This window comes from Lontra canadensis, unplaced genomic scaffold, assembly GCF_010015895.1.
Source record: "Lontra canadensis isolate GAN:19392208 unplaced genomic scaffold, GSC_riverotter_1.0 scaffold9, whole genome shotgun sequence".
Lineage (NCBI taxonomy): Eukaryota > Metazoa > Chordata > Mammalia > Carnivora > Mustelidae > Lontra > Lontra canadensis.
In genome coordinates, this window is record NW_022631003.1 from 24,550,486 (window position 1) to 24,575,443 (window position 24,958).

The window sequence follows — 24,958 nt, forward strand, 5'->3', positions numbered from 1 at the left end:
TTTTAACTTTGATGCTTTTTACGTTTCTGTTGCAAAAATTACACAATTGAGAATATATATATATATATATTTTTTAAGATTTATTTATTTGGCAGAGAGTTCACAAGTAGCAGAGAGGAAGGCAGAGAGAGAAGGGGAAGTAGGCTCCCTGCTGAGCAGAAAGCCTGATGCAGGGCTCGATCCCAGGACCCTGAGAGCATGACCTGAGCCAAAGGCAGAGGCTTAACCTACTGAGCCACCCAAGAGCCCAGAGAATATATTTTGAATGATTTTTAATCCAATTAGCTACTTATATTTACTGTCATTAGAGATGTAATTAATCCTATCTGAGTCACTCTGTTTTCTGTTCTTAACTCATATTTTTAATTTCCTATTTCCCCAGTGATTATAATGTAAATGTCATCAAATTTTGATTCTTCTAGCGTTCTAGAAACTATACATGCCATTTGTCTTCAACTAATAAGACTCTATCATACATAACAATTTTACATATAGGTTAAAAATATATATGAACTTATTTTTTTCCCAATTTTATTTATTTATTTATAGTGTGAGCTGGGGGACAAGGGGCAGTGAGAGAATGAGAGAATCTCAAGTAGACTCCACAGTGAGCACAAAACCCAACATGGGACTTGATCTTATGACTCTGATACCATGACCTGAGCAGAAACCAAGTCAGTCGTTCAACCAACTGAGCCACCCTGGCACCCCTGAACTTATTTTTTCTTAATCATCAATAAGAAGAAAACAGCATAATATAATCCCCTTTCTTCTTATAAAACAGAAAATTTAGCATGCCTTTCAGTTTTAGCTGAAAGGCTATGATTTTCATCTAGTTTATTAATATCAAATAATTTTTGAAGTTATCATATTTAAAATTATGTTTACAGTAATTATTAAGTCAATATTAACCAATTTTTAAAACTTACTCATAGTTCCCTATTCTTGAATTCTTATTTTGGTTAAAATTTTGTCAACCGATCCACCTTTTCCATTAGAAGGGTACAAAGATTTCTGAGCACATACTTACATGCAAATATGTTTTAGCTGGTCTCACAAAATGGAAAACTGAACATTCAAAACTATGTAACTATATAGCTATTGTTCCCTTGTCTTAAAGGTGAAGTCTATGTATAAGCTAAATTTTTCTTTCTTTTTTCCTCCCTCTTCCCATGTCACCTCCTCCTCCCTCTTCTTTTTAAAGGTAAATACTTTATTTTTGAAATTTAGTAAGCTTACATATTTTTTCTTAATTTTTTCTGGTTGGGTGTGTATGTGTCATGTACATATGCAGGTTTGATATGCATATTCAGAGCTTTACTCAGCCTACTTTGATTTACTTTTACAATCTTTAATGTTACCTTTCTATTCTTTCATTTTATTTTTAGAATTTCAGTATGATGTTAGCTGTGCTTTCTCTGTTGCAATTGCAATAACACTTCCCAATCATTTCTACCATTAGCTCCTTTTCCTTTGTATTCAAATTTCATTTTCTGCTGTGCCAATTCTGCATTTATTTATTTATTTTTAAACATTTAATTAATTTGTTTACTTGACAGAGAGAGAAAAAAAGAGAGAGCATGAGCTGCGGGGAGAGGCAGAGGGAAAGGGAGACACAGATGCAGGGCGCTATCCCAGGACCCTGAGATCATGACCTGAGCCAAAGGCAGATGCTTAACTGACTGAGCCACCCAGGCACCACCCAATTCTGCTTTTAATGATTATTTTTAAATGTGTGACTAAATTTTTAGTTTCTTTACATTTCAACAGCTCATTAAGCTCTGTTTTTATTAACATCTCCCTTTTACCCAATTTCTTCTATATTTTTATCCTGTATTTTATTGCTATATTATCTTGTACTTTATTTTTATATCATATTTAATCAAACACATGGTTCCTTAATTTTATAAAAAACATATAGTTTGGGGCACCTGGGTGGCTCAGTCAGTTAAGCGTCTGACATTGGCTCCGGTCATGATCTCAGGGTTCTGAGATGAGCCCCACATTGGGCTCCCTGCTCAGTGGAAATTCGGCTTATCCCCCTCTCTCCCTTTCTGCTCCTTCCCCTACTTGTGCTCTCTCTCTCACATAAATAAATAAAAGCTTTAAAATACATCTATAGCTTAAGTTTTTATACAACTTACTTAGGTTTACTATTGCGTATATTTTTCAAAAGTAATTTTTCCTTTGTGTCTTGATTGTTAAAGTCAACTTACTTCTTACAAAATATTTTCGTATCTCCTGTGATTTTTTTTTTTTTCTCAATTACTCACCTTTCAGGAATGAAGGTTTTCTCCACTGATGACTCATATCATAATGTCTGTACCTTCTCCTGATTCATTTCATTTTTACCTGGTTGCTGTTAGAATACGTTTCTTAGTTTTTCAGCTAGAGGAACAGTAAATGTGAGCAGACTTAATTTAATTACTGAACACTAACAGTCAATTTATCTAGATTCTGAACTTCATCTCTCTTGCTTTTGTTATCTGGTTGACCACTTTGAGAAGATAAACATATTTCTAGGTAATTCTAATCGATATATAGTCCTTTTGCCAAAAATAGTCTACTTTTGCAGTTTGTCATGACACTTTCTCATCTCCCGTTCCCAGAAGTAGTAAACCAAATGCTTGGCCACTGTAGACTCCGGATATTTGCAATAATGTAAAATTTAATCTTAGAAAGCATGTAAAACGAGAGTTGATATAGCATCTCTGGCTACAGATATCTTTTTTTTGGTTAGGAGGAAAGCTGATCAGACTCTAGATCCAAATTAAGCAGTAGCAGGGAAATGAGTCATCTCCTTACCATTTTTCAGGCTGGCAGATTTATTCTCCTTCAGATAACAAAGCAAATGTTTGCCATTTTTTCCCCCTTCTATTTCAGTTTGATCTACTTTGACTCGTGTATAGTGAAAACTGGGGTGATCAAATGAATAGTTGTCAGTTTTTATGGCTGGTAATGTCATAGTCATACTATGAATATATATTGTTTCATTTTTAAACTTTTTTTAAAGATATTATTTATCCATTTGAGAGAGAGAGTGGGAGAGAGCATGAGAGGGGAGAATGTCAGAGGGAAAAGCTGACTCCCTGTGGAGCTGGAGCCCGATGAGGGACTCGAGCCCCGGACTCTGGGATCATGACCTGAGCCGAAGGCAGTCCCTTAACCAACTGAGCCACCCAGGCACCCAGGTTTTTAAATTTTTTTAAAATATAGGATTAATTTTTTAAATCACTTACTACCAACTAGACACCATTCTAAAGGAAATAACTGAACTGATCTTGAAAACCCCAATTTTTTAAATTACCACTATTCTAAGATTAAGAAAGTGAACTCATTTACTAAACTCATGGTCTATGAACCAATTTTTATTTTGGTAATTTATAAGCTTTCCAGGATGTTTTAAAATTTTCTGATTCTGCCTTACTGTTTATTTTTTTCATCTAACCTTTACATACTGTTAAATAACATTCAACTAAGTAAATTTTAAAGATCTAATTGGCTTTATTAAACAATTCATTAATCAGTCAGCATCCTATCTAGCAAATAGAGGGCACTCTGAGGAGTTGTACACAATGGAAGGTTTTTATAAAAGGAGGATGGGGCAAGAAAACGAAAGAAAAGGATTGTTTCAAGCAAGGCTGCTTGCCTTAGGGGAAAGGCTAGGGGTTCTTATGCAGATTACCTAATCTTCCTTTTGGGATTGGAGGAAATGGAGAGGGCTCTAAGCAGACTCATTGGTGGTGATTGAAAAAATCCTGACTGACAGTTAAGACTGAATTTCTGGAGGAGATTGAAACTGTAAATATATTACTAAGCCCTGGTTTGGAAACTAGATCTAAGTGACATTATTTTGGGCCTATGGTTTTCTTTTAAATAATACTATTTCACTCAATTCTTATCCTATGTTGATTTTTAAATGCATTCTTATTGTTGTAGATCCTATGTAGTGAATAGTATTATATATGCCTTTTAGAGGTATATTTTAAGTAGAACACACATATTTTAAAGGAAGACCTTGTAATGTATGGGTTGGTACAATAAACATGTCTGTAGAAGCATTAAAATTACCACTGTATTTATATTATTATGTTTTTCTCCTACACTTTTTTTTTTTTTGAGGTAGAGAAAAGCACGTGTGCATGGGGGCAGGGGGGTGGTATGGAGGGGCAGAGGGAGAGGGAGAGAATCTTAAGATCTAAGCAGACTCCACACTCAGCATGGAGCCCCACCTGTGGCTTGAACTCAGGACCCTGAGATCATGACCTGAGTCGAAATCAAGACTTGGACACTTAACTGACTGAGCCACCCAAGTGTCCCCTACACTTGGCTTTTAAAAATTTCTAGGATCTCTCTCTAAATCATAGTCAAATCAAATTCATCATAGAAATAGCTCAAAGATTCAGCTGAAATCTTGATTTCTTAAGAATTCAGATTATGTGCTAAAGATTATGTTAATATTAATATCATTAAGTACATACCTCTTTATACCTGTAATATCTTGAACATTTATTTATTTATTTTTAAAGATTTTTATCTATTAGAGAGAGAGAGAGACAAGCAGGAGTGGCAGGCAGATGGAGAGGGAGAAGCAGGCTTCCCACTGAGCTGGGAGCCCAAAGTGGGACTCGATCCCAGGACCTTGGGATCATGACCTGAGCTGAAGATACATGCTTAAGTGACTGAGCCACTGAGGTGCCCCTATTTTGAATATCTAATTCACCTATAAACCTGAATGTATTTGGTGAAAAATGTGGACATGTTTCTAGCTACTAGAACAGTATTGAATAACATGTGGCATGTGTGTCTCTGCTCCCACTTCTGCATCCAGGCAGATGGTGGTAATGGCGCATTATTGCTCCCTCAGCTTTGCTCAGCCACACAATTCTTCTCAAACTGTGTCCTGGAAAGCTACTACCATGTAATGAGATTTCATTTGAGTGATAAAACTATTTATTGCTTTAGTTTCAGATGCATATTAGAGTTCCCCCAAAAGAAAAATTTGGTATTGGCTTGCTTCTGCTACTTATTTCAGATATTTACAGAAAAGGTAACCTTTTGCCTGTATGGAAAATTTTGCTAAGCTATGTTAGTATATTTAACAATGAAGCTTAAACTAGATGGAAATAAATATGATCAATATTTATTTATATAAAATATCAACTTTATATTTATTTTAAAATGCCTAGATTCATGTTTTTTAAAAAGGTAAAATAGATAAAAATTTATATCTTGGAGGATATGGTAGAAAAGCAACTTGCTTTAGTTTCATGAAATTATGTTTAGCCCCTGGAATTGTCTTATTATTGTTTCCCAAGAAATATTTAAGGGTTAAGTTCCTAGGTCAGATAAAACAAAGTAGTCCAAATGATTTTGAATCAGGATACAACGAAATTAAGCTTAGTTATATAACTATTTGTGGTTTTACTCTAATTCTAGGCAGTTTGAAATGCCAGAGAACAATCTATTACTGGTACTTTATAATGTAAATGCATGGTGTTTCATAAATTAATTCCTTTTAAAGAACAGTCTCACATTCTAAAAATGTGACTTGATATGCCTGAAATTGATTACTATAAACATACTAATACATTGTTATTTAAACAATTTCAAGATACTTAAACAGCTAATTTTAAAAACAAGATCAGAATTAATTAGTGCTTTGTATTCTGTGCCCCTTCAATGTAAGAAGAGTGACAGAAACTCCAAGTTGCAAAATATAGAGGGAAGCACTTTTTTCCAGATGAGGGTTAATCTATACAAGATGTGTTGTTGAAGTCTTTCGCATTCCTTTACTCCCTTTTCCTAAAGGGAAATCTGGCTCTCCCCAAGACCTGCTCCTTTGTAGCCCTCCTGTGGAAGCTATTCATTCTCCCATGCCCACTTACCAAGCAACAGGAGGCAAGGCCGAAGTTCATCCATATTGCTTACAGGTCCTTCATTTCTAAAATTTTATTCTTTTTTTTAAAAAGATTTATTTATGGGGCGCCTGGGTGGCTCAGTGGGTTGAGGCCCCTGCCTTCGGCTCAGTTCATGATCTCAGGGTCCTGGGATTGAGCCCTGCATTGGGCTCTCTGCTCAGAGGGAAGCCTGCTTCCCTTCCTCTCTCTCTCTGCCTGCCTCTCTGCCTACTTGTGATCTCTGTCAAATAAATAAAATCTTAAAAAAAAAAATTATTTATTTATTTTTGAGAGTGAGAGAGAATGTGGGGATGGGTGGGTAGGGTTAGGGGCAAAGGGAGAGGAAGAGAGGAATGTGTGGCTCCTCACTGAGTGCAGAGCCTGAGGGCCCTTCATGGGGCTCCATCTCCTGACACTGAGATCATGACCTGAGCCAAAACCAAGAGTCGGTGGCTCAACAGACTGTGCCACCCAGGTGCCCCCTAACACTTTATTCTTAAACAACAACAATTCATATGTAAACTCTACTCTTCAGAATCCCATGACATCTTGTTCTATTGCTTACATCCCTCCTACTTACTAACATCCACTGACCTCGTTTCTCCACATCTATTAGGGATTTCTTCATTAGCTTTAAATTCTGTATCAGAAAGCACAATATGCTTGGCTGCCTTTTGTGTGTGTGTGTGTGTGTGTGTGTGATGCTAGCAGCCACCAACGCTTGATGCCAAGTTTTTATAATTCATGACTTGTTGTAAACTATTGATAACCCAATTTTTCATTCTTTCTTCATTTATTAGCTGCAATATTTCTACAAAGAGAAATTTCACCTTAGTTATACAGGAATCATTTCATATTAAAAAAGACAAAACAAATGTTTTATGATGTACTTTATTAACCCTGTGTTCTAAAAAGGCAATTAGTTGTATGTGTGTATGTGTGCCATTATGAATGTATGCATTTAAACACATATGGTATGTTTTCATCCATTTCAGTTATTACACTTTTTGGCCAATGAGAGCTTTTTCAAGTTGGCTCTCATTTCCTATAGGTGCACACTTATATCCTCTGATAGCTTCCTTACTAACTACACTAATCGGATCTCTTAAACTCAACTTATACATTATTTTCTCTACATCAGAAATGAACTGGTCCCCCAAGTAGCCCTGCTTTTAATGAGTAGTATTTCAATATCACAGCCTGGATATTAGTGATGCTCACTGCTATTTAGATGGGCATTTTTTTCTAGGCCTTTCCAAGGAAGAATGCTATAGATAGGTAGACAGAGATGAGAAAAAGAGAGAATCTTTTTTTTTTTTTTTTTTTTTAAACTTCACGAGTTCACCCTGATGCTTCCAGTTCTGATCCTATACTAGAGAGAACTCATTCTCAAGGGCACAGGGGATCCTAGAATATTCATTTGTTTTATCCAGCATTACACACTTTTCATTCTCTTATTTTTTCTTAAGATATACTCAAAGGAATTGAGTGAATTACTGCTTCAACTGCTTTATCATGTTTAAATAAAAATTTAACAATACTTAGAAATCAAAACATGCTTGAAACCAGGTCTCAGTGATTTGCTAGAAATTATCTCTGATGCACTGCACATTCTTTTTTTTTTTTTTACAAGATTTTATGTATTTATTTATTTGAAATGGAAGGGAGCACAGAGGAAGAGAGGGAGAAGCAGACTTCCCACTGAGCAGAGAGCCCAACGTGGGTCTCAATCTCAGGACCCTGAGATCACGATCCAAGCTGAAGGCAGATGCTTAACCCACTATGCCACCCAGGCACCCTTGTATTGCACATTCTAAACAAAAACATACACAATATGTAAATCTTAAATATGTTATTCATGAATTTACTTCTGCTTTTTCTAAGGCAAAATACGCTTAACAGTATTCTACATAAACTGCCCCAAAACAAAACAGAGCCCGTGTCTATTAAAATTATTCTCATATTGTATAGTAGTATAAATTTTTGTCTACAAACTACTTGAAAGAGCTGTGTTTTATCATTTTTGTATTCTAAGTGTTTCGCACAGTGCCTGAGACACAACAAAATACTTAAAAAAGAGGTACTGAATAAATACATGTACAAAGAGTAAATGCAGTTGATCTTTGAACAGCATGGGTTTGAACTGCATGATTATATACAGATCTTTTCAATAAAGAAAATTTTTTCAAGATTTGTGACAATTTGGAAAAATTTATATTTGAACTGTATAGCCTAAACAATGAAAAAATAAGAAAAAGTTAGGTATATTATGAATGCATAAAATATATGTAGAATGTAGATACAGGTATTTTTATTACTACCATAAAATATATACAAATCTATTATAAAATGTTAAAATTTATCAAAATCTACACACACACTTGCAGACCATACATGGTTCTATTCAGTTGAGAGGAATGTAAACAAATGTAAACATGGAGTATTAAATCATAATTGCTTAAAATGAACTGTAGTACATACTACATTACTGTGATAATTTCATAGCGACTTTCTGTAGTTATTGTGGTAAGCTCAAGTGTTGCAAATATCCACTTAAAATGCCACGTGATGCTAGTCATTTCCATGTGAGCAATTTCTCTCTCTAGTAAACTGCATATTGCAGCAAAAAGTGGTTTCTTGAGGTTCTCGAATATTTTTCACCATGTTTAGTATAATATTGTCAGCCTTGAATAACATCATGGGACCCATACAAAGTGTCAGTAGCAATGCTGGAAGTTTGCCCAAGAAGCAGAGAAAGGTCCTGACGTTACAAAAAAACATTGAATTATTTCATATGTACTGTAGATGGAGGTCTGTAGCTGCAGTTGCCCATCATTTAGAAATAAATGAATCCAGCATAAAAACTATTGTAAATAAAGGAAAAGGAAATTCATGAATCGATGACGGCCGCCACACTAGCAGGCACTTGTTGTGAAGTATCTTTTGTATCCCATTGAAAATGCAGCTTTTCTGTGTGTGCAGGTTTGCTAAAAGAAAGCCATACTTGTATGCCTAATATAGGCAATATATACAACTGAGCCTATTATGACTCAAGAAAAAGCAAAGTCATTATATGACAACTTAAGGCAAAAGAAAGGTGGAGGATCTAAAGCTAGAGAATTTAATGTCAGCAAAGGATCGTTTGATAATTTTAGAAAGAAATTTGTCTTTAAAAAATGTCAAGAGGGCGCCTGGGTGGCTCAGTGGGTTAAGCCTCTGCCTTCGGCTCAGGTCATGATCTCGGGGTCCTGGGATCGAGTCCCGCATCGGGCTCTCTGCTCAGCAGGGAGCCTGCTTCCCCCCCGCCCTTCCTCTCTCTCTGCCTGCCTCTCTGCCTACTTGTGATCTCTCTCTGTCAAATAAATAAATAAAAATCTTTAAAAAAAAATGTCAAGATAACAAGAGAAGCAGCTTCTGTTGATTAAGAGAATGCCATCTGACTGAAGGCATTAAGAAAATCACTGAGGAGAAAAGATACCTGCCTGGACTGGTTTTTAATGCAGATTAAGGTGTCCTATCCTGGGGGAAAAAATACCACAAAGGACATTTATTAGTAGGGAAGAAAAGCAAGCCCCAGGATTTAAGGCAGGAAGGGCTGGGAGGCTAACACTACTATTTTGCACAAATGTAGAACTTCCCTTATCTATTAAGCTTTTAACCCGAAGCTTTGAAGAGAAAAGACAAACACTAGTTACCTATCTTTTGCTGGTATGACAAGAAGGGCTGGACAAAAAGAACCCTTTTTTTTCTGGATTAGTACCATTGATGTTTTGACCCTGAAGTCAGGAAGTACCTAAAGTTCTACTGATATTGGACAACGCTTCTGGCCACCCAGAACCCCATAAACTCAACACAAAGGGCATCAAAGTGGTATACTTGCTCCCAAACAAAAAGTCTCTATAATCAGAGAATAATAAGGACCTTTAAGGCTCATTACACATAGTACATATGGAAAGGATTGTCAACACTATGGAAGAGACCATTAATGAAATTAATGAAATTAATTAATGAAAAAATGAAATTAATGAAAATCTGGAAGGATTACACCATTAAAGATTCCATTGCTGTTACAGAAAAAGCCATGAAAACCATGATTCCCAAAGCAGTAAATCCCTGCTGGAGAAAACTGTGTCCAGATGTTGTGCAAGAGTTCAGAGGATTTATGATAGAACCAATCAAGGAAATCATAGCCTTGTGGATATGGTAAAAAAAAGGTGTAGGAGGAAGGGTTTTGAGATATCGATTTTGGAGAAATTCAAAAGCTAAGTAGAGGAATTAAGAGGAGACATCTTGATGGAGATAAGTGCTTCCAAACCAGTGCTGTATGATGAGGAAGAAAATATAGAAGCAAAAAACAAATTAACATTAGATAATCTAGCTAATGAAGGGTTCCAATTATTCAAGTCTACTTTTGACTTCTTTTATGACATGGGCCCTTCTATAATACATCTGCTGGAAGTAAAGCAAATGATAAAGAAGGATTGGTACTGTATAGAAACATTTTTAGAGACATGAAAAAGCAAAAAATGTCAGAAATTACTGTGTATTTTTGTAAAATTATACCAAGTGTGCCTGAATCTCCTGCCTCTGCTTCCACCTCCTCCACCTGTTCCCTCTGCCATGCCTGAGGTGGCAAAACCAACTCTCTTACTTCCCTTCCTCCCCTTCCTCCTCAGTTTCTCAATATGAAGACGATGAGGATGAAGACCTTTATGATGATCTACTTGTACTTAATGGATAATATGTAATCATCATGCCATACAGTTAACAAACTTATCTGTTGTGTGTGTCTTTGTGGCAAGACACACTATATAGTTATATGGTTATGGCCACATATAACTATATGGCAAGACTGTATGAGACATTTTTGTGTCATTAAGTATTCATTGTGTAGAACACTGTGTATAAGACTTGTATGAAAGTGGTATAGTGAGTGTGATACTTAACATAAAATAATCATGTGTTAGTTTTCTTACCATTTTATAACTGCTTAAAAAAAAATCACGTTACCATACAGTAAGTATCTCTCATAATTGGAGAAAGTGGGTATCAGCCTATCATCACAGGTAAATGGTTTTTTAAAAATGTAACAATGAAGGCGCCTGGGTGGCTTAGTCAGTTAAGTGTCTCATTCATTTATTTCGGCTCAGGTCATGATCCCATGGGTCATGGGACAGTGGGCTCTGGGCTCAGCATGGAGTCTGCTAGAGATTTTCTCCCTCTGCCCCTCCCCCAATTCCCATGCCTGCATGCACTCTCTCTCCCTTGCTCTCTCTCAAACAAATGAATGACTTTTTTAAAGAAGTAACAATGAAAAAAATAACAGTGTTTCCTATACTGTATCATGACTATGAATATAATGTTGTAGGCTATAAAAATTTTATAATGACTCATTCATCAGTGTATAGGCTAGGCTACCATGAAGCAATTGTTTGATTACACTAGGCTATCATAAAGCCATCATATTGCTGCATCTTTGTTATCAATCATTGTACCTGTAATAAATATGAATTTGTTTTTCACATTATCTTTTATTTTTGATGTCTAGTCTTAGTAATATATATAACACTTAGAGTGTTTTATATTACATAAGACAATATTGATGTAAGTTGTGACAGATAATTCATTTTTTAAGCAAATGACCTAAACTTTTCATATCAATGAATACAGTATAGTATGTGAATGTACTTTTCTCTTCCTTATGATTTTCTTGATAATGATATGTGTTAATCAACCACTTACATTACTGACAAGGCTTCCAGTCAACACTAGGCTATTAGTAGATATTTGGGGAGAATCAAAAGTTACATGTGGATTTCTGACTACAAAAGGGGTCAGTGTCCCTAAACACTGCGTTGTTCAAGCGTCAGCTGTAGATGAGTTCATGTATTTAAGCCAATATCTTCCCAAAATAAGAATAAATAAGAAATTCAGTTTTTCATTTATAAGAAGCTTAGGCAGTCTAATGAGAAGAGAGGCTTCTACTGGATTAAACGTGTATAAAAAAATGTCAATTGTTCACGTAAAAAGGTACCTAGTAGAGAATTTTGGAGATTATTATTTTCCCCAAGCACCTCTTGCCTTCACTTAGGTGAAAATAATGTCAGGACTCAAGATAATAATAATAATAATAATAATAATAATAATAATAATACATTTACCTCATTATCACCCAATTCCAAATTAGACATAATGTAAATTTTATATATATAAATATATATATATATATTTATATATATATATATATGGTCTTCTCTATGTTCATACAGAAAATTAAGTTCAAATTTATGTCTAGCTAAAATATAAGTGTCTCTGTGCATCTGCATGATATACGTAATTGGTTCGGCAGATGAAGAAAGATGGGAATTTCAGATGATCCTTCCAGCCCAGAGTTTTCTTAGGAACCAGGTTAGCTCCATAGTCTATAGACCTTCCCTCCACCTTACTGACTATACAAATGGTTTAACTTTATTAGACTTTGACATGTCTGATGTTGGTATGATCTTTATCTTCTTTGACATTTTATATATATTTAAAAACTGGTAAGTTTTCAATGCCTAAAATTTGCTATCTGATATAAAATCATTTTTCTTAAGTCTTGTAATATATTTCTCTCCCCTCTTTTCATGTCTCCCCTGCAGACATACTAATTCAATAGTATAGTCAGGACTTTTTGAACCAAGAACAGACACCTTCAGACATTTTCTTTGTTGCTTTGTAAAACAAACATTTTTTTCCCATTTTGAACACTGGAGCTATTTGAATGATATCTACACCTTTGTAGATTTAGAAAATGGAAGCAGCTGGCAAGTGCTCCCCTTTCTCTGATAGGTGCCTAAATTCTGTCTGTACTTCCTCCTGGGGCCAGATGAGTAATTAACCCTCAATAAAAAACTGATCTCTGAAAAGTTGAACTGAATGGAAGGTTACAAGCAAATGCAGTAAAGTAAGTTGTCATTATTAACAAACATCTTTTAAATATCCCAGTTGAATTTAGCTGAACATAACAACAAAGAATAAAGGACTGTTTTTGTTCTGTCTGCTGTACTTTTAATCTCTGATTTTCTGATCAATTTAGGAAGCAGTTTACAGTTTGCATGGTGTATTGATTTTATATTGCTACTGTAACAATTGATTACAAACTTAGTGCCTCAAAACAAAATAATTTGTCATACTATTCTGTTGGTCAGAAATACAACATCAGTTTCATTGTGCTAAAATCAAAGGGTTGGAAAAGGCTGTGTTCCTTTCCAGAGGCCTTTAGGGGAAAATCTGTTTGGTTGTCCTTTCTATCTTCTAAAGGCTGTTTGAATTCCTTGGCTTTGGCCCCTTTTCTTCTATGTTCAAAGCCAGAAAAAGCAGGTTGAGTCTCTCAAATCACATCACTCTGACCACCACTACTGCCCCCTCTTGCATTTTTAAAGATCATTGTTATTATGAAGAGCCCACTCAGGTAATCTCCTGATTTTAAGGTCAGCTGATTAGAAAACCTAATCCCTCTGCAACTTTTAATTCCTCTTTGCCACATAACCTAACATATGCACAGGTTTCATGTAGTAAGACATGAAGACGTAAGACTATATATATATATATATATATATATATATATATATGGAGGGGAGTATTATTCTGCCTATTACACATTTCTTTCTTTGATTCTGAAGAATCTTACTTAAGTAAGGAATCAACAGCCATGTCTTCTCAATTATGTTGTAATCGCTTTTGATCTGTAGGTACAGTTCTCCCTCAAAGTCAAGGCATATGACTTTTAATTATTTTATTCATTACTTCATAATGCAGAGTGTACACACTTGCCAGCTGGTACTAAATAATGTTTCTATTTGTTTATAAACTAAGGAATAATTTAGCTTCTAGATTGTGATGGTAAGGATGGGATTTAAAATTATTAGAAATTCCTTAAAATTGCCAAATTTAATATTGAAAAAGCGAATCTGAAGAAAGTTTTGTTTTTATTACATTTTCAATATAGATAAGAATTTTTCATTCTCCTTTATCTCATGATAATGAGATTTTTCAGGGAAGCCTCTAACCCATTTCAAGTTTTAGTACTCTGAGAAATGCTTGAAAAAGTATAGTTATTAATAAAAACTTAAAAGTTTTCAACTCTTTTCAGTAGAGATTCTTTGAATTGAGTTAGTACTGTGTTGTAGTGCCTAAATTCAGGCATCCTCTAGATATAATATTAGTATGCCAAGATCACCAAATGTCTCTCTTTAATCCTTGCTTAAAACAAATCTATAAACACAAAATTGGAGACCTTGGGTAAGTTTATTCACCTTTCTGTGTTTCAGTTTTCTCATTTGTTAAGTGACAATAATAATATCAAATGTTGAGATGAGAAATAAATGTGCTAATACATGTAAGCACGTACATGTATACATAGTAGCGCGGAGCTGGTCTCAAAAATAATAAGTATCACTATTATTATTAACAACAACAAATGCTACAGCCTAAAGGAACCTTTAACTTCAGGATCAGACTAGTGATACTTTTTTTTTTTTTTTTAAGATATTTTTTATTTATTTGACAGAGAGAGAGGTCACAAGTAGGCAGAGAGGCAGTCAGAGAGAGAGGGGGAAGCAGGCTCCCCGCTGAGCAGAGAGCCTGACGTGGGGCTCGATCCCAGGACCCTGGCATCATGACCCGAGCTGAAGGCAGAGGCTTTAACCCATTGAGCCACCCAGGCACCCCCAGACTAGTGATACTTTTAAAGAACTCCTTTAATGGCTCTACAAAATTAAATAATAATTTTTTAAAAAAGCCCAATCAGTTCTTTGAAGCCACAAAATATTATGTCACTTCATCTTTTTTATGTATCAAGAAAAAAAATCATATTTTTTTCACTTTTTGAAATTTTTAATTTTTTTTTAAATAATTTTATTCTTTTTTATCATGATAAGTATACTCTTTAATCCCTATCCTCTATTTCTCCCAACTCCCCACTGGAGTCCCTTCAGTAACTTTCAGTTTGTTCTCTATAGTTAAGAATCTGTTTCTTGGTTTCTCTCTCTCTCTCTCCATATATATATATATATATATATATATATATATATATATATATATTCCCCCCACCCCGGTTATTTGTTTTGTTTCTTCCACACAAGAGTGAAATCATGTGGTATTTGTCTTTCTCTGACTGACTTATTTTGCTTAGCATTATGCTCCCTAGGTTTATCCATATTGTTAAAAATAGTATTCCAGCGTGTGTGTGTGTGTGTGTGTGTGTGTGTGTGTGTGTGTAGATAGATGATAGATAGATAGATAGATAGCTATCACCTTTTCTTTATCTATTCCCCTATTGATTGATACCTGGGCTGCTTCCATATCTTGGCAATTGTAAATAATGTAATGATGCAATCAACATAGGGGTACACTTATCCCTTTGAATTACTGTTATTTGTATTTTGGGGGTAAATATCCAGTAGTTCATTTACTGGATCATAGGGTGGTTCTATTTTTAACCTTTTGAGGAATCTCCATACTGTTTTCCACAGTGGTACACCAGTTTGCATTCCCGCCAACACTGCAAGAGAGTTTTTTTTTCTCCATGTCTTTGCCAATATGTGTTTCTTGTGGTCTTGATTTTAGCCATTCTGACAGGGGCAAGGTGATAACCTCATTGTAATTTTGAATTGCATTTCCCTGGTGATGAGTGATCTTGAGCCTCTTTTCATGTGTCTGTTATCCATTTGTATTTCTTCTTTGGAGAAATGTCTCCTTGTGTCTTCTGTCCATTTTTTAATTGGATTATTTGTTTTTTGACTGTTGAGTTGTATCAGTTCTTTATATATTTTGGTACTAACCCTTTATCAGATAGGTCATTTGCAAAGATCTTTCTCCCATTCAGTAGGTTACCTTTTATTTTTATTGACTGTTCCCTTCATTGTGCAGAAACATTTTATTTTGTCATTGTCCTAATAATTTATTTTTGCTTTTGTTTCCCATTGCCTCAGAGACATATCTAGAAAAATGTTGCTATAGCCGATGTCAGAGAGATTACTGTCTGTGCTCTCTTCAAGAATTTTTACAGTTTTAGGTCTCACATTTAGGTCTTTAATCCACTTTGAGTTTATTTTTATATGTGATAAAGGAAAGTGGTCCAATTTTATTATTTTTGCATGTGGCTGTCTGGTTTTCCCAACACCATTTGTTGAAGATATGGTTTTTTTCCCATTGAACAGTCAGTCATTCCTCCTTTGTCAAAGATTAATTGGGGGCGCCTGGGTGGCTCAGTGGGTTAAAGCCTCTGCCTTCGACTCAGGTCATGATCTCAGGGTCCTGGAATCGAGCCCCGCATCAGCCTCTCTGCTCAGTGGGAAGCCTGCTTCCTCCTCTCTCTCTGCCTGCCTTTCTGTGTACTTGTAATCTCTGTCAAATAAATAAAATCTTAAAAAAAAAATTAATTGGCCATATAATTGTGGGTTTATTTCTAGGTTTGCTGTTCTATTCCATTGATCTATGTGTCCATTTTTATGTCAGTACTGTACTCTTTTAATTATTACTGCTTTGTAATATAACTTAAAATCTGGAATTGTGATACCTCCAGCTTTGTTTTTCTTTTCAAGATTGTTTTGGCTATTCAAGGTCTTTTGTGGTTCCATACAAATTTTAGGATTTTTTTTTCTAGTTCCTTGAAGAATGTTATTGGTATTTTAATAGAAATTAAATTAAATGTGTAGATTGCTTTGGGTAGTATAGACCATTTAAAAAAATATTTTATTTATTTATTTGAGAGAGACAAAGACAGTGAGAGAGAGCATAAGTAGGAAGGAGAGGGAGAAGCAAGCTCCCCACTGAGCAGGGAACCTGACACAGGGCTAGATCCCAGGACCCCAGATCATGACCTGAGCCAAAGGCAGCTGCCTAACTGGCTGAGCCACCCAGGTGCCCCATTATAGACCTTTTAACAGTAATTGTTCTTCCAATCCATGAGCATTTAATGTCTTTCCATTTCTTTGTGTCATCTGGAATTCCTTTCATCAGTGTCTTAAAGTTTTCAGGGCACAGATCTTTCACCTCTTTAGTTACACTTTGTTCCTAAATATTTTGTTGGTTTTGTTGCAATTTTAAGTGGGACTATTTTCTTGATTTCACTTTTTGCTGCTTCATTATTACTGTATAGGAATGCAACAGATTTCTGTACATTAATTTTTGTATCCTGTGACTTTACTGAATCCATTTATCAGTTCCAGTAGTTGTCTTTAGGGTTTTCTATATATAGTATCACGTAATCTGCAAACAGTGAGAGTTTTACCTTTTCCTTACCAATCTGGATGCCTTTTTTCCTCTATGTTATAGTCTAATTGCTGTACCTAGAACTTCCTGTGCTATGGCAAATAAAAATGTTGAGAGTGGACATCCTTAACTTGTTCCTGACCTTAGGGGCAAAGCTCTCAGTTTTTCCCTATTGAGTATGCTGTTGGCTGTGGGTTTTTCATAGAAGGCCTTTATCTTGTTGAGGTCTATTCCTTCCAGACCTACTTTGCAGAGGGTTTTTATCATGAATAGATGTTGTACTTTGTCTAATGTTTTTTCTGCATCTACCAAAACGATCATGTGGTTTTTATTCTTTCTCTTATTAATGTGACATATTGCATTGAATGTTTTGTGAATATTGAACCACACTGTATCCTGGGAATAAATCCCATTTGTTCATGGCATATGGTTTTTTTAATGTATTGTTGAACTTGCTTTGGTAATATTTTGTTAAGGATATTTGCATCTATATTTGTAAGAAATATTGGTCTGTTTTCCCCTTTTTTAAAAAAAAGATTTATTTAAGAAAAAGAGAGAACACAAGCAGGGGGAGGGACACAGGGCAAGGGAGAGAAAATCCTCATGCTGACTCCCCACTGAGTATGAAACACATCACAGGGCCTGATCCCAAGACCTTGAAATCATGACCTGAACTGAAATCAAGAATCGGACACTTAACAGACTGAGCCACCCAGGTGCCTCTGTAGTTCTCTTTTTTGTTGTTGTCTTTATCTGGGTAATACTGGTCTCAAAGAATGAATACGGAAGTTTTCATTCCTCTTGTATTTTTTGGAGTAGTTTGAGAAGAACAGGTATTAACTCTTCTTTAAAGGTTTGGTAGAATTCACCATGAAGCCATCTGGTCCAGGACTTTTGTTTTTTGGGAGCTCTTTGATTACTGAATCAGTTTTATTGCTGGTAATTTGTCTGTTAAATTTTCTATTTCTTCCTACTTTAGTTTTGGTATGTTATATATTTCTAGGAGTTTATCCATTTCTTCTAAGTTGTCTAGTTTGTTGGCACAAAATGTTCATAACATTCTCTTAAAACTGTATTTCTGTAATGTTGGTTGTTCTTTCTCCTCTTTCATTAGTGATTTTGTTTATTTGGGTACTCTCTCTTTTTTGTTTTTTGGAGAGTCTTGCTAGAGGCTTATCAATTTTGGTGATTTTCTATTTTGCCGGGTTTGGGTTTTACTTGTCAATTTATTAAAATCATCTTAATGTAGCCAAATTTTCCCTATTTAAGGTAAGATAGAGTAGGCTGGGCTAAGAAAGTTAAGATATTAACTCTGGTTGTCAGAATTAAAGTCACACCTACTGACAAATCCTGAGTTTCATGACAGAATCCTATGAGGAAGTCTCGTTTTTGTTTTAATATTTATTTATTACTATTATTTAATTATTTTTACTTTTATTATTTTATTATTTTTTATTATCATGTTTAGTATTTATTAATTTTAGAGAGAGTGAGTGAGAGCGTTGGGGGAAGACCCAGAGGGAGAGAGAGAGAGAGAGAATCTCAAGCAGACTCCATGCCCAGTGTGGAGCCCAACTTAAGGCTCGATCCCACAATCACAAGATCATGACCTGAGCCAAAACCAAGAACTAGACGCTTAACTGACTGTGCCATCCAGGTGCCCTGAGTTTCATTTGTTTTAGTGAACCGTACATTCATTATTAACATGAATATTAACAAATGGCAATTCCTGAAAAAGAGTGTGGCTAAATAATGTGACCTATGAATTAGAATAGTTTGGAATAACATTTTATAGATTGATTTTTTGGTTAACACTTTATTCTATACACTTCTTAGTTACAGCTCTTGAAAGTCTTTCCCAAATCTATAGTGTAATTCTTGACTGCATTGAACTGAAATTTTTGGCCAAATCTATCACTTCAATTTCTTGAGTAAAGCAGTATAATAAATCTAATTCATTTATTTCTTAGGTGATTATGAGTTTTAAATAAATCTTAGTGCCAACAGAATAATAATCAACTGCCATTGCAAAATATTGATAATTATATTTGATAGTGAGCCACTATCATAATTATCCCCCTTTTTTAGTCTTTAATACACAAACATATGTTTTTTAAGGGAATTAATAAATTCATAAAAATGACACAAATACTTTTCAATTTCATTTTCTTATAATTCAATTATAATTTTCTAAAATTTTTAAAAGATTATTTACTTATTTATTTGACAGAGAGAGATCACAAGTAGGCAGAGAGGCAAGCAGAGAGAGAGAGGAGGAAGCAGGCTCCCTGCCAAGCAGAGGGCCCGATGCGGGACTCGATCCCAGAACTCTGAGATCATGACCTGAGCCGAAGGCAGAGGCTTAACCCACTGAGCCACCCAGGCACCCCTGTAATTTTTTAACTTATTAAATGATCAGTTCAACAAATACAAATGTACAATTACTATGAGTAAAGCAAAATACTAGGTACTGAGCTATAAGTGAGAAAGATTAACATGGTCTAATGATATAATGGAAAAGTGAAATCTTACATAGATAGCATCTATAGATGTTATCCTGAGGCAGTAGGAAAACCACTGAAAAGCTATATCCAGAAGAGATACTTGCTTAGTCTCTAAATACATCACTATAATATAAGAAAACAAATGGATTACAGAACACAGGAATGGATGCAGAAAATATAGAAGCAGTTTCAGAGACAACACCACATTCCACATAAGGAATAAAACCTTTAGACTAGCATCATGACAGCAGTAGACAGAAGATTTTCTATAGGAACTGGTAGTTTTATTTGATATAGAATAAAGATGAGGTAAGATTAAAAGATGAAACTCTGGTCTGGTCTGAGCAATTGAGTGGATGTCATTTTCTGTCACAGAAAAATGGAATAGGAGCAGGTTCTTGGGTGAACTATGATACAAATTTTGGACTTTTAAAGTGGAGACATTGAGAAGGTAATAATAAGAACAGTCTAGGTTGGAGTCATTTACATATAAATCAAGCCATAGGAAGTAAGAAATAACTTATAAGGAGAGAATAATTGAGAAGAAAAGAAGCTCTGACAAGGGTCAGGTGGAAAATGAGTAATAGGCAAAGGAGTTTTTGATAAAGAATAAACAAAGAAGTACTTAGAGAGTACAGTATCACAGAGAGTCAAAGTAAGAAAGCAAAAAAACTTAAAATGAGAGGTATGGTGAATGGAATCAAGTACTGTAGAGAGATAAAGTAAAATAGAAACTGATGAATATTGGGGCACCTGGGTGGCTCAATAGGTTAAGTGTCTGGTTTCTGCTCAGGTCATGATCCCAGGGTCCTGTGATGGAGCCCCAGAAAGGGTTCCCTGTTGAGTGAGGAGTTTGCTTCTCTCTCTCCCGCTGCCTGCATCTTCATTCTCTCTCTCTGTCAAATAAATAAAATCTTTAAATTAAAAAAAAAAAAAAAGAAAGAAACTGATGAGTGTCAACTGAATTTACTGACATGAAGCTCATTGGTGAACCTATTGAAAGTCAATTTGGAGAAGCAGTGAAAGAAGTTTACAATTATTTAAAGAGTTTTGGGAAGAGGATGAAAGGGTCTAGCCAACCTACAAGATAATTGGTTATGGAAAGGAGAAAAAAATAAGACTATGTCTAGGAATGAGTAACTGCTGATCAAGAAAAGACTTTAGCTAATAGAAGACTTTAACCTGCTAGCATACTAACAGATGATTGAATACAGAGGGAGATGATAAGTGGAGGAAAGCAGATCTTCAGTAGGAAAAGGAGTTTCAAAGGGGAATATTGAGTTTTGAATGATTCATGAAATTCCTGTCATAATTCAGGTAGACTTATTTTTCTCTTATAGGAGTTTCACAAATATAAAGTCAATACTCCCCCAAGAGACTTTAATGTTGTGAGCCTTGATAGAGTTTTAGATTATCCATGAATCTTTTCATTTGCTAAGGAGAAGCTTCAAAACTATTGTTTATATGTATTCATATTTATTTTTTGCAAGTTCTTTAATTTCTAATTAATTGAAGAATTTTTGTTTCTTTTTGTGTTTTCTTTAGGAAAAATCCTCTCCTCTTTTATAATATCATCAGGTAGACATCTGAGCAGAATCAACACTCTCAATTACATAAAATAAACAATGGCATATTATTGGAAAACAGATCTAAATACCAGTGAATCACATCAAGAGCAGGATGAGCACCAAGAATTTCACTCCGTAAATCAGTTCCTTTTTCCTAGCCAAGTCGGTCTGGGTTTTGATCAGCTAGTAGATGAGATCAGTAATAAAATTCCACTCTGTCAGACTGAAATGGAAGAAAACACTGTTTTTGTACCGAGTGCACCAAGCGGGAACTCAAGAAAGTATTCATTAGATGAAACACACCAAATACCTTTGAATGAATTCACTTCTAAAAGCTCAGAACTCTCTTGTCTCCAGGTTAGGAAAATACCTGTAATTGGTTTTAGGAGCTCTGTGCTACAAAAACCTGAAAACACGAACAAAGGAACCTCTTGGGGAAACCCCATAGGAAAATATCATGGTGCTGATTACAGGTTCAATATTTTAGCTTCATCATCTACTAGTCTGGATAAAATTAATTCACAGAGAGAATTAGAAAATGAAAATCACAACTACTACATAGGATTTGAAAGCAGCATCCCTTCTATGTATCCATCCTTCTCACCTGACTTCATGCCAAAAGAAGAGAATAAAAGATGTAGAAATACGGACATTGTGGAACATTCTCTGATGCCTTTTGAAGGGTCTTCTTTACCCAGGACCTGGGAAAATACATGGCCAAAGAATAGAAAGGTATGTATCATATATGTTGACCTAAAAAAAAAAAAAAAAAAAAAAAAAAAGAATCTGAAAGAATCATTCAGTAATGCATTGGATTAATTTGATGATGAGGGTCAGTCATCTTGAACAGGAAAATGTATTAATATTATTTGTGGAAAAATAATTTATTATTCACAAATTCTGCATTCCTAAATTAAGGATTTTTTTCTGAAGAAAGAAATATAAAAATTTTATATCATTTTTAAAGTTCCAGTTTGGTCACAACTAAATAAAATGTTATAGCCCTTACATTTTATTGGATAAAAATATCATAATTGCAGGTTTTCATGAAAGTACTTTTGATTCTTATTGTGTTATTATGCACACACAGAAACATACATACATCTCATAGATTTATATTTTGAGTCATACTGTCATAAATTAAAACTTTATGTCATTATGGTAGGAAAAATGTCCTTTTGCCCAGAGTCTCCTAAATTATACTGTTGGCAGGCATCTTCCACTGGGATTATTCCAAGAGTAGGAAATTATGCAATCATTGTGCAATTCATCTTTATGGTTTCATCAGTAGTTCTCCAATCAATTAAGTCACCATAGCGTTTTTTGTATAATATTTGAGTATTTCTCTGCTTACACTGAGTCTAGACACAAGTGAAACTGGAGGTAAACAGTGGGGAAAAAAAGAAAAGAAAAGAAAAAGAAACATTATTGCAGCTACAATTTCCAGGGTGAAGCAAAAGGATTCCTCATTTATTCAATAACTATCACATTCTTAAAATGAACATGATATACTAGGCATAATGAATGCAAAGAAAAGACATGATACTTGATTTCAAAAATAGCATATTGCTCAAATTAACTTGTCAACAAATAATGTCAACAGAGTAAAATAACAGATAGAATGAGTCCATAGGTGAAGAAATACCTAATTCTGTCTGAAGCATATGCAGAGGAGGTAGCAACTCAACTCATCTGAATTAAAAGTGATTTTAGAGACATCTATTTCTAATCAGGGCAGAATAACAAGCACTAAACTCCTGATTTCAGGCACTGAACAGAAGGCAGTGCAGGACCTGACCCTAGAAGGGAAACACCAATGTGTTGCATGATCATCCTCATTTCTGCTTTGGGGCAGGAAAGGAGAGCCCCATTTGAGCAGCAGTACCACTACTCTTGAGAAGGCAGAGCCTGTGTTCCAGAGCAGAATACATTTCTAGCTATGCAATGGGTGGGAGTCAGAAATTTGCATGGCAGTTGCTGTAGATTTTTGGCCAAGCGATTGTGTTCACTACACACAAGTGTTAAGCTACACAGTGCCGAAGTTCTAACCTAGCAAAAGAAGACACTGAGCTGAGTACTTCAGGCATTCAACTGAGATTACCCAAAGCTATCCCTTAAGAGTATAAAACAATAACTCTAGAGTGGATGCTGCACCTACCAAAATAGAAGTGCCCTAACAAAAAATAAAATAAAGGCTGAAGAGATGAAAGGATCTAACTGCCTACCAGAGAATAATTATATATTTTGAAAACAGGACAACACAATTTACAATGTGTCATCTATGTTGAACATGTAATAATAATAAGTGCACAGATATGTAACAAAGCAAGAAATTTTTGCCCCAAATCAAGAAAATAACCCAGTGATTTTACAAAGAGATTCTGACACAGTCCAGTTGTTGAAATTAACAGAATGAGACTTTAAGGTGATTATAAAAGAATGTTGAACCAGATGAAGTAAAAGATGGACATAATGAGTAGACCAATGAAGAATCTCAAAAGAAAGTTAGAAACTACAAAAAATAAAATAAAATAATGACTATGAAAATCTAGTACTGAAAATATAATACCTGAAATGAAAAATCACCTAGTGATTACAGATCTAAAAAATTCAACAATTCCCAAACAGAATAAATACAAAGACAGTCAGATGTAAGACAAATCATATTCAAACATCTGTGAACAAAATGTAAAGAGAAAATCATAAAAGAGAGCAGCAAGGGAAAACAGATTTCACACAGTGGAACAACAATCTGAAAAGCAAGTTTCTATCAGAAACAATAGAAGCCAGACAACAATGGAGTGACATTTTATTTTATTTTATTTTATTTTATTATTTTTTTAAGATTTTATTTATTTATTTTTTTGACAGACAGAGATCGCAAGCAGGCAGAGAGGCAGGTAGAGAGAGGAGGAAGCAGGCTCTCTGCCGAGAAGACAGCCGGATGCGGGGCTTGAGCCTAGGACCCTGAGATCATGACCTGAGCCGAAGGCAGAGGCTTTCACCCACTGAGCCACCCAGGCTCCCCTGGAGTGACATTTTAAAAGATATATGTCTATACCTATATTTTATATATGTGGTATCTGTAAGTAGATACACACACACATATCTATATACTTTTGTATCCATTGAGTATACATTTCAAAACTTGAAATAGATACATAAACAAATGTTGAGAGAAATTAGCTAACATGCACACAGAAATACTAAAGTGTTTTGGATGCAAGCAAAATTATACCAGATGGAATCTAGAAATGAACAAAGTGGGATGCCTGGATGGCTCAGTCAGTTAAGTGTCTGCCTTTGGCTCAGGGCATGATCCCAGAGTCCTGGGATCAAGTCCTGCATGGGGCTCCTTGCTCAGTGGGGAGCCTGCTTCTCCCTCAGCCCGGTCAGCCTGCCATTCCCCCTGCTTGTGTACTCTCTCTCTAATAAATAAAATCTTAAAAAAAAGAAAAAAGAAATGAACAAAGAGCATTATAAATGGTAAATATATTAGTAACTATGAAAACCGACTTTTAAATTAATTTTGATAGTTGTTTAAACCAAAACAATAGCATTTTATTGAGTTATTTTGTATATATGTCAATAGATGAAAAATATATGACAAGAACAGCATAAAGGATGGAAGGGGTAAATGTTATTTGCTCTTGTGAATTCTTACATTATAAATGCAGTGGTACAGTATTAACTTTAAGTACACTGTGATATGTTAAGGATGCCTATTGTC

At 35.0% G+C, this 24,958-nt stretch overlaps 1 protein-coding gene across 1 annotated transcript in view; it reads left to right on the forward strand.

The window, feature by feature from the left end:
• The window catches only part of PIK3C2G (phosphatidylinositol-4-phosphate 3-kinase catalytic subunit type 2 gamma), a 350,852-nt gene that overhangs the window by 7,539 nt on the left and 318,355 nt on the right, over positions 1–24,958 (forward strand). Inside the window, exon 2 of the mRNA XM_032855093.1 lies at positions 21,206–21,960. Coding sequence (XP_032710984.1) covers positions 21,286–21,960 — 675 coding nt within the window. The 5' untranslated portion in view covers positions 21,206–21,285. The remainder of the gene's footprint in view (positions 1–21,205; positions 21,961–24,958) is intronic.